Raw genomic sequence first — 10,966 nt, 5'->3', positions numbered from 1 at the left:
CAATTTTCCCAGAATATTTGTGTGTCCGTGTTTGTCGACTTCAGATTGGCTGTGACTCCAGTCCACACTGGGACCACAGAAGCTGTGCCAAGAAGCTCTGCATGTGCAAAAACAAAAAAATTGTTTGTCAAGCATGGCGATAAAAGGTTTTGGGTTCTTATTTTGCTCTGTATCCTCATTTATTTTATTTATTTATAATTTATTTATGCAGTTAGTTACTCATGTTTTTGATTCTGGATGCGTTTCATTATTGTTTATAGATTTCCAGCTAAGCTTTGTTTGATGTTTGCTTGTATGATTATTCCAGTATGCTGGCTCAGTACTCTGTGGGTCCTGGATTTCCTGGTGTTTTGGATTATTATTCTTCAGTGCCTCATCATTGTTTCTGCTCTGTCAGTGGAGGTCTGTTGGTGTTTTCTTTTTTGACCCCCTCTGAACAAGCATGTGGAAGGAAAACCTCCAGCAAAACCAGGCTCAGGGAGGGGCGGCCATCTGCCGCGACCGATTGGGGCTGATGTTATCAGGTGTCTTTTCTGAAGGTAGATCAAGTTCAAATCACTTCAGAGACAGTTTAAAAACTTGTGAAACCAGAAAAAATCTAAAGCAGTGCTGGATAATAATATGGTTACAAGTTTTGGCAGCTGGAAAACGTTCAGATGTAATTTACCTTTAAGCTAATTTCAGCTGCTTTAAGGGACTGTTTGAAGTATAACCCATCTCGTATGAGGCTTCTGAGTGACATCAAGCAAATTTGAAGAAGAAACAAAATCTCAGTCTCAGGTTATGAGTGCCAATCATTTTAAGTAAATGCTAAGCTCAAATCTTCCTCAGGAAATCTTCCTCAGAGGATGGCTGATATAGAGTGAGTTGTGCAGAAGGTCCAAGTTTAGATCCTTGGCTCCTTCAGCCTGCATGTAGAAGTGTCTGTGGACCAGATACTGAACCCTGAGCTGCCCATGAAGGTAAGGCTTGTGGGTCTGTGCATTAATGTCAGGCAAGGCGCTGGAGTAAAAGTACTATATGAGCGCGTGTGTGATTAGGTGTCTAAGGCTTGTAGTAAAAAGTACTCTGAGTGCTCCTTTGGATTTGAAAAGGGCTATACTGTGATCCCTCACCTATCGCGGGGGGGCAACACATTTCAGGATCAGAAGCATGACGTCAAGTGTGAGATGCATGAACCTCGGGTGCTTATTTGAAAAACAAGACTTAATGATTCCAATTTAAAATGAAGAGTTGCTGTACACTCTGTCTTATTACCTGTATCTTTAATATCCTAATGTCTAAAATTTAGATTTATGGAAGACTTTCAAGGACATGGCTGTGAATTTCTATTAGATATTTTACTTGTAATGATAAAAACTGGCCCAGTTGGAGTGTTCCAGTTTCTCTATTCCATCTTCTCATCCAGTGCATGCTGCCTCTGTGGAGGCGCAGGAATTTTTCACACTGAGCATGCACACATCTGCAGCAGCGTGCACTCGCTAAACTCCGTCTCTGATGCAGAGTTCTACAATCATCATCAGCTGCTCTGATTAATTTTAATCATTCTTTACCTTTTGGATTATGACTACTCTATTGTTGCATCTTCAGTATGCTGCTTTTCTTTAACAGCTGTTTATCCTCGTCCTGAATTCAGGTACAAGAATGGATCGAGTGACTTTCAACCCACTGGTTGCACCTATTGATCCAAAAGAATATCGACTGCTGGCTGATTATCTAAGTGATAAGCTCAATTGTGCAAGTTTAGACAGCATCTCATTGGTTGGCTCATGACTTTGTGGCCAGTACTTGTGGTAAATGGTGATGCTTACCGGTAATAGGAGGGGTGGGTGGGTGGGTGTTATTTACCGAAAGTCTTCCAAAAAGTAAACAGCAGCAGGATATAAAATGTGACGTCTCCCTGTCTGCACAGCCTTTACCATGGAGACCTTTGTGCTGTTATCGCTGCTGCTGGCGTTCGGATGTGTGACCATCAACAGTGCACCGGTGGAACATGGTGGCATTGAGCCGGGCTCATGTGAAGACGCATCAACTAAGGCAGCTGCTGAACTGGCTCTTACCAAGATCAACCAGGACCGGAAGGAGGGCTACATCTTCGGCCTGCACCGCATGTCCAACGCCCACATAAAGAAGCATGTAAGCCGTGCTGCTCAGCATGAATTATTGCGTCAAAGACCAGTGCTATTTAGGGCGTGCATTTAAGTTCTGATTGATTATTGGAATACTTTTAGTCTACAGTACAATCATATAAGGAGTGAAGTCAAAGTCAAGCTTTTTGTATTATTAGCTGCATGTTTTACAGTATGGCCAACAAGCAAAGCATTATTTTGACAAATATACACACACGTGGCAAATTTAAGAATAAATAGCCTGTTTTATTGACTGTAAATATTGTTTTATAAACTGTGTGTGTGTGTGTGTGTGTGTGTGTGTGTGTGTGTGTGTGTGTGTGTGTGTGTGTGTGTGTGTGTGTGTGTGTGACAGGGAGAGAACGGTGTGGTCTTCTACCTGACTCTGGATGTTGTGGAGACCAACTGCAGTGTTCTCAGCAAGAAGGACTGGAAGAGCTGTGACATCCGTCCAGATGAATTCACGAAGGTTAGAAAACACACACACACACAGTGCATGTGCGCACACTCAAACAACTTTAGCAAAAGACCATTTTCATGCATAAAGAACACGACTGTTAGTCTGTCAGCCTCACTTTCACTACACAGTCTCTTCTCCTCTGTTCGAGGTGTTCTTACAGTCCTAACTCAGACGTTGCTGTTTCAACTTAGTCAACATTCGACTTTCTTTTAAGCTCATTGATGACCTCCATTAAGAGGAGGTCATAAATGAGCAGATGAGGAAACTAAACCTACCTGTGTTTGCAGGTATATGGTCAGTGCAAAGCTGCCATCTTCATCAATAAGGTGCACAGAGTGGTGCGTCTCTACAAATATAACTGTGCTGTCAGACCAGGTATGAAAAAAATACTACATATGTCAAGAAGAAGAAGTTGTGGTTTTCATTACAATGTAACTGTCACCTACAATGACATCAAGTTCTACATAGATTACGTTAGCAGTTTTGTGCAGTGGAAACATTTAAAACCACGTTTTGTTCTGCTCAATTCCTGCAGGTGGCATGCCTGAGGGTTGTGGCGGCTGTCTAGTTTTAACTGACCATGATGACGATGGCATTCAGAAGGCCGTGTCCAGGTCTCTAGAGAAGTTTAATAAGGAGAGCGGGTTGGCCAAGCGTTTCGCTCTGCTCCAAATCTCCCATGCTACTGCACAGGTAAGCACATCACAGCCCCAGCACCCTAAAAATCTCACAATCTTAAAATGTTGCAGTAAAATCTGACAATGTGGTTTCATAGTTTTTGTAGCTTATTCGATTTATAGGCAGCAAAGTATTCAAAACCACTCCTTCCAGCTTCAGTGTGAATAAGCAGGACAGTTAATGTTAAAGTGTCCTGTGACCTGGTAAGTCAAACGAGCGAGCAGCCAATCTGTGCGGAAGAACCTCGTAAATAAACGTCACACATGCTGGTTCACTTCGATTTGCTATGGAGGTCCACTGTGAGACTTCCTGTGAAACAATGAGCATTTCTTCTTACTGCCAAACTCCTCACCAAAGATATTGTTTGATGTCAGATCATTCATTAGTTTTTTTATTCCCTCTGTGTGTTGGTGTGTCCAGGTTGTTGCGGGTATTATTTACCGTGTAGAATACACCATCCAGGAGACCACCTGCCCCCACAATGCAGAAGCAGTGACAGCTGAGAGGTGCCCTCACATGGACTGCGAGTTTGCTGTGAGTCAGGACAAAGAAATATTACATTGTTCACTCATCTATAGTAAGTTTGAATCAGTATTTTAACTAATAAGAATCACTGTATCTTCATAAATGAGAATTAGTGATCATTACTGAGTCCACTACAGTTTCTCTGATCAGGGGATTGTTTCACTTTTAACCGCTCAAAGCAAAGACCTCCATTTTACACTCAAAGCTCTGAGCCAGTACGTTCTAGCTTCCTGTCATTGACTAGTTTCTGACAGCAGGGGATTACTTTTTGATTCAGTATATTTAATTTGCTCGCATGTGGTAAATGCTCATACATAGTCATTCTTCTTCATCCTTTTCTTTCCTCAGCACAAGGGCTTCTGTAAGGCAACCCACATACGGAGTGTCACTGGTGAGAATATTGATGTAGACTGTGAGATCTATGAGCCTGAGGTAAGACTCACTGAGATGTGATGTGTCTAGCATGTTGTTCTTTTGTGCATATATATAAGTGATGTAAATGATGGATCACTGGCTCTCTGATCCAGTGGTTAATGCATTCAGCTCACATGTGAACGACCCCTGGTTCATGACCAGGAGGAGAGCCAAACCCAACCTCAGTGTGTCCCAAGCTAGCATGCTCTTCCTACCAGTCCTGAACCTGGATAAGTGGGAAGGCTGCATCAGGAAGGGTATCCAGAGTAAAAACAGTGAAAAATCATACATGCAGATTCATCCACTGTGGCAATGCCCGGGGAAATAAGGCTGCAGCCAAAAGTACCTCTGAATTCAAGTTTTTGTCTGCTTCATCCAGCAATAACTAAAGCAACACAAACTGTTGAAGCATGCTTATGCAGTATACATCTAAGGAGGAAAAACTACAGTCATTGGTTGCTCTACTCATCAGTTCTGTCCAAAAAAAAAAAAAAAAGCTCTAATTTTAAGTTATAAGAGTTTCCAAGTGCATGAGTTACAAAATAAAATTCACACCCTGGTCTGTTAAGGAGGGCAAACATAACCAAGGAGCCCAAAACCTGAAGGTGGCAACACCAGTGTACATTTTGTAGCTTTGTACTCACACATCTACAAGAAATCGCTTAACTACACTATGCTCTACACTCTGTATCTCTTCTCCAGGCTGCTGAGAGAGAGAAGAAGCTCCACCTGCTGGGCGGTCAAGATGCAGATGCAGATCAAATACAACTGGCTCCCGGCCACAACCACAGTCACCTGCACGAGCACGAGCACGGGCACCACCATCAGCTGGGGCAAGAACCCGCACCCCACAATCAACCACAGGGCATGTTTATGAGGCTGATAGAACTTGGCCAGCCCTTGACCCAGCATACCTTCCCTACCAGTGCCCCTGAGGTTGGACTCATTCTCCCTCTTAGGCCCGACCCCCAGATTCCCGGGCAAATGGAACCCACCATCAAGGCCTTCCCAACCTCGGTCTCAGCCCAGTGCCCCAACACAAATGGAAAGTATCAAGAAGTGGAGGAACTCTTTGCAAAAGACCCCACTTTCAAGTCAGCTGCATGAGTGTAATGAAATTTCATTGAATACACGACTGAATACATGACTGCTCACCTTTCCTGTCACTGTAATAAAGACAGTGTGCAAAAACACATTGTTCAACCTTTTTTCATGTGTGTGTATGTTTGTATGTGAAGTAATTTATTAAAATTGTGGGGCCTATGCGCGCCCTACATTTCATACCAGTAGTGGGGCCCACTGTGGGCCGTGTGGGTCAACCTATAGTGGACCCATAAGTGTAGATTAAGAGCAAAAAAAGGAGAGAGAAAAAGGACGCCAGTCTATTGAAGATGGACAGAAAGACAACCATCTTACCCATGATCAGTTCAGGCTCATCATTTATCCTCACATTTATGTCTTTGGACTGTAGGAGGAAGCTGGAGGGAACCCACACAGGAGAACATGCACCCCTACTTTCTGTGAGATGATAGTACTGTACTAACCACCACCACACCGTACCACAGTACTCATCCCATATTTCTAAATTTACTTTTTTATGATGTTTTATTATAAAAAAAGCTGTACAATTTAAACCATCTCCATCTGTAAAAATAAAGCCATACACATAAAATATATTAATGAATAATTACGTATGATCCAATAATTTTTGCATATGCTTCTGAAACAGGCCCACCTGAATGATGAAGTATGTTTACTCCAGGTACTTTTAAAATATTTTGATTCAAAAACATTTGAATGCGTACTTTAGCAGCATTATGACTTTTGCTTAACTAAAACTGAAATACTATTTTCAGGCTCGTGCACTGAGCTGCTTTTCATGTAAAAGATCTGTGTTAGGACAGCAGCCTGCATATGAGCCTTCAGACTTTTACCAGTGAGGCAACAACAATTTTTAAAAAAGGGCCAACCTCTAATTTACATTTCAAAAAGTACTCATCACTCATTTACAAAAGAAAATAAAAGTATACCAGCCCCCAAACTCTTTCAGCCAACTCAAAACTCATCTAAACTCAACTAAATACTTTATTCCTTCATAAATATAGAAATCAAAATGAGAAAAGGCACAGCCAAAGAGTTCCCAGTGTTGGCCACAGCAACTACACACAGGCACTCTGACAAAGAAACCTTCATATTGATGGTAAAAGTTTGTATTAGAAATCCTATACTGTACTATTAGCTAAATGTCAGAGAGAGCAAACAGCCCGTATCCCCAAATCATTTTTGCCCTACAATCTGGATTCCCACAGAACAATTCCAGCTTTAGCCACCTGTACAGAACTGTTTGGCTCCACTGTTAATAGCCTGTTAAGTACCTGCATCTGATACTAGTGACATTAGCTGTTTGAATTTGTCATTTACAGTTTCTATGAGGACCTACATATAAAAATGACTGCATTTGTGCCAACAGTATTTGTCTGCATTCATGGAAAACTGTTGCTGTTGATAAGATAAATGAGAATCATAAGTGGAGAAGTGGTCTATGCTGCAGGAGGTGTTTGCAAAGTTATACACATTTTACTCTTTGTTTTCACAGCTGTTCCTTTTCACCAAGACGCCACGACTCTATGTGATTGATTTCCCCTGTACCCCAGTGCACTATGACCCCTCAGTTTGTCTGAGCCAGCCATTGGCCTGCGGGGCAGCAGATAGCAGCTGTTTGTTCATCCTTTAGGGAAGAGGAGAAAGTCCAGCATCAGTCTTTCCCAACTCTTTCTGTAAAAACTGGGATTACAGGTCCTGCAAAGGAACGTTTCCAGGTTGCATGTGTTAAATTATTCACCAGCATAGGCTTAAGTAATCCAAGTAGGGAAGATTGATTTTTATTTTTGTTTTTTTAATTGGGTCTAATCTCTATGTGTGTCAGAGGATGAGCGTGTACCTGGTGGTCCTGTGTCTAGCTTTGCTGCAGCAAGGAGGGGAGGCCAGGTCAGACCCTCTGGGCTGTCAGAGCCCTGATGCAGTGAGAGTGGCAGAAGAGGCCCTGGAGCAGATCAACCAGGACAGGAAAAATGGATACATCTGGAGTCTCAACAGACTCTATGATCTCTCTCACACTCAGGAACAGGTCAGGGTGAACACTCAACACATTCATGCACAAAAACATGATCATGCAACAAAGACAATGCTGCAGCATAACCAGCAGATTGACCAGCAGTCGTGTTTGCAGAGGCTAGGAAAATAACAGAGCCAATAGAGAGAGAAGTGCTTATTAAAATGTGTGTGTGTGTGTGTGTGTGTGTGTGTGTGTGTGTGTGTGTGTGTGTGTGTGTGTGTGTGTGTGTGTGTGTGTGTGTGTGTGTGCGTGTGCGTGTGCGTGTGTGTGTGTGTGTGTGTGTCCAGGAGAAAGGTGGATCTCTTTACAAACTAACCATTGATGTCATGGAGACTGTATGCCATATCACCAGCAGAAAACCATGGAAACAATGTGATGTCAGAAGTATTGGAAACATTCCAGTAAGTATTAAGCAGGGTAATATCTTCACCCATCAGCATAAGTGCTGTTTTATGTGCAATAGAATGAAACTAGACCCAAGGCCAAACTATAACTCAGCTTGCAGTGTTTACAAGTATTGTTGTGCTTTTGCTTTGATATTAGATTCTGGGGATAGTAGAAAATGATGAATCTACAGATACGCAAGATTTAATTTTAGATCCAATTCTGAAACTGTCTGAAACAAGCTGTTTTTATAGCTCTCTTTCCCACATACAGTTAAATTTATTCTGACTGGCTGGCCCTCATAAACTAAAGATTTAAACAGGGTGGGAGAGGCTTCTGTGCTTATGCTTAGCATGTGTGATCCTTAAACCAGTAAATAATAGTTTAATGAGCATATGAATTACTCAACTCCTACGTGTACATGTGTCTGCACCTACAGCATGACTGTGTTTGTGTCTTTCAGGCGTATGGAGAGTGTCACGTATCTGTCTATGTTCACACTCAAGCCAAACTACAAAGCTACTCCTGTACACTTCGTGAAGGTAGATCAAAGGATCACCAGGACGCTTCTGGATTTTTTTTATTCATGTGATAAATTAGAAACACATTTGCAGGGTCTCAGAGATAGAAAACACTCAGAGTCTGTTTTGTTCAAACGGCAGCTTCCACACAAGGTTCCAAAATACATTTCTATCACTTACATCTACATTTTCCCCCTCTGTCTTACGGGATCCACTCTAAATTTTCTCACACTGTATCCCAGCTGCAAACCAGGGGTGGGACACAACGAATAGCAAGATAGAGGAGAGCTTCTCTGCTCAGAGAACCTCAGCAATTTTAGACAAGAGAGAAGGTCTGGATGATGAAGAGGAGGAGTTTTCAGAATATGAGTCCAAGACACACAGGAAATGGTCTGGGGCGGACTCAGACCCAGACCCCTGCAGTGAGGACTAGCATTGAGGACATGGATCCCCTGCTCAACCTGCTGCTAGAGCAGCACCATCAATTCAGAGTCTTGCAGTGAGTCAGCTCCAAAACAAACAGGCCAACAGCTAGCAAGGGTAGCAACATGGATGTCAAAACGTGATGAACCTGAATGATCAGCCACCACCACCCACAGCTGCTAATGTGGTGCAACCAGGGCCCACGCAACAAGCTGCAGGGCATGAAATTTTATTTTTAACTTTTCACCCTGGATGCCATCCAGAATATCCTCATCAGGAGATGTTCCCTGATCTAAATTCTGCTCTAGATCCAGGAGCAACAAAAAGAAGAGCTGCTACATGTGTGTCCAAGAAGGACAAGACATAATATATATGCATCACGTGCAAGAAATACATCTGCAACACACACAGCAAAACTGAGCCCCTCAGGTGCTGTGGGCCTGACATGAATCTGGTGAACTTCTAATTAAGTTCAAAGAAGTTAACATGAGTAATGGCGTCATTAATGCATGAATGACTTTTTCTGCATCATTTTGACACAGGATGATCCTAAAAATTCTGAATTTTCTTGTGACCTTTGACTTCGTTTTTCAGTTCCTGCTACTGCAGTGGTAGATGTCTGCCCAGACTGTCCCACCGCCGAAAATCTGAATGAACCCATCGTCAGGGAGACGGCCAATCTGTCCCTGCAGAGGTTCAATGCAGAGAGTCACCTGGCCAACTACTTTACTCTGGAGAACATCACAAAAGCCAGCTCACAGGTTAAGACAGAAAAACGGCAAAGAAATTAACAAACCAATGATGTCAGAGAGTCAATGAAGAAACAGGTGATGTTTTTGTGAGTAGACAACGGCACCTGAGGCTACGTTTGCATTTTTCTCTTCTCTTCTAAGGACTGGACCTAGGTTTAGGAGGACTTACCTGATTAGTTTTGGTCACTGTTGTCTTGCTTCGACTGAATTGCAGCTAAAACTAGGCTTTCATAAATGTATTTTTCAGTGGGTTGTTGGTCCATCCTATTTCGTGGAGTTCACTATTGTGGAAACAGTTTGCTCAAAGGAAACCGATGCCAGTGAACTGAGCAGCTGCACACCTATGGACTGCCAGTTTGCTGTAAGTAATATTCAGCAAATATCTGATGCTGAAAACCTCTCTGAGACTTATACTGTTAGAGATGTGGTAAAATGCATAGACAGCTCTATGATTGGCAATAACAAATGCACATTATATTCAGTTTGGGTAAGTTATCATTTTTAAATGTGTCTGGTCTTTTCTTTGGCGTGACCTGTGTGTACTGCGTCCAGTCTTTTCTGTCCCTGAACAAGATTCCCCCTAAATTCCCCCTAAGGCTCAGCTCTTCTTGTTTTCTCTCCTCTCAGCACAGAGGCTTCTGTCTGGGCTCACACATGGCTCACGATGACCAGTTTGAAATCAGAAACCCTGTCGGCAAAAGGGGAGGTTCGCGTCAGGATCGGAACCCTGTAGAGGTGAAATGTGACATCTATGAACCTCAGGTACTTGTTTGAAGATCTGATCTGTTTCCCCAGTCTATTAACTGCATTCCTGATATCCTAATGTTTATGAAGGATTTTAAAGCATATTTATGAAAATTTCCATCAACTAGTTTACGTTTACTGTTGATTAATGTCCCATTGCAGCTGAGCGCCGCCGCTTTCTTGAGCATCTTCCATTTTCCTGTTCTCTCCCGATGCAGGCTGCCTCTGTGGAGGAGCAGGTCCATGCAAAAGCAGACACTGTGCACGCTGAGCACCAACACCACAACCATACTCACCTGCACCCCCATGAACACCTGCACTCAATCACACCCAGCTCCAACATTACTGTCTCCAAGACACAGAACCTTGGGACTGTGGTAGATCAGCCTGCCTCTCCCAGAGCTTCCCCAGCTGGCAGCTCCTGCCCCGGCCCCCGCAGACACAGACTGGGTTTAAAGAAACTCAGGCTCTGATTGGCTGAACCACTGCAGTGCCTCTTTGTTCGATTACTCAAGCCTGATTGTTTGTGCATTTTTCAGTTAGCTAAAGGAAATGTGACTAAAACCTTGCAGGACAGTAACTCACACCAAAAAAATGAAATAAAGTATTTATCATGGCTGGAAGTTGTATTAATTATTTACATAACTGGAGTATTTTTTGACAGTGCTTTATTCACATATTGGACCCTCTCTAGCAAATTCTCTGGGGACAATTAACTGCAACTCTTATGATTTCAAGCTACATTTTAATTGGTTTTTAAAGGGGATTTAATTTCCAGCTCCGTATTTTTTCTTCTTGGACAGAGCCGTGTGCCTGAGACA

The 10,966-nt window shown here is 42.7% G+C and overlaps 2 protein-coding genes across 2 annotated transcripts; both read left to right on the top strand.

Annotated features, from left to right (window-relative positions):
- Positions 1–1,897: 1,897 nt before the first annotated feature.
- LOC115779185 (fetuin-B-like) lies at positions 1,898–5,414 on the top strand. Its single transcript, XM_030727704.1, has 7 exons — positions 1,898–2,136; positions 2,485–2,598; positions 2,877–2,964; positions 3,125–3,282; positions 3,688–3,801; positions 4,141–4,224; positions 4,909–5,414. Exons 1-7 carry the CDS (start codon positions 1,921–1,923, stop codon positions 5,311–5,313), a joined length of 1,179 nt encoding a protein of 392 aa, XP_030583564.1. The 5' UTR covers positions 1,898–1,920; the 3' UTR covers positions 5,314–5,414.
- A 1,503-nt stretch (positions 5,415–6,917) lies between these two features.
- LOC115779385 (fetuin-B) lies at positions 6,918–10,760 on the top strand. Its single transcript, XM_030728021.1, has 8 exons — positions 6,918–7,025; positions 7,133–7,333; positions 7,609–7,722; positions 8,169–8,247; positions 9,244–9,410; positions 9,649–9,762; positions 10,029–10,163; positions 10,364–10,760. The coding sequence occupies exons 2-8, from the start codon at positions 7,136–7,138 to the stop codon at positions 10,616–10,618; spliced, it is 1,062 nt and encodes a 353-aa protein (XP_030583881.1). The 5' UTR covers positions 6,918–7,025; positions 7,133–7,135; the 3' UTR covers positions 10,619–10,760.
- The last annotated feature ends 206 nt before the right edge of the window (positions 10,761–10,966 follow it).

Source organism: Archocentrus centrarchus, chromosome 4, assembly GCF_007364275.1.
Source record: "Archocentrus centrarchus isolate MPI-CPG fArcCen1 chromosome 4, fArcCen1, whole genome shotgun sequence".
Classification (NCBI taxonomy): Eukaryota; Metazoa; Chordata; class Actinopteri; order Cichliformes; family Cichlidae; genus Archocentrus; species Archocentrus centrarchus.
This window is presented reverse-complemented; position numbering and strand designations above follow the sequence as displayed.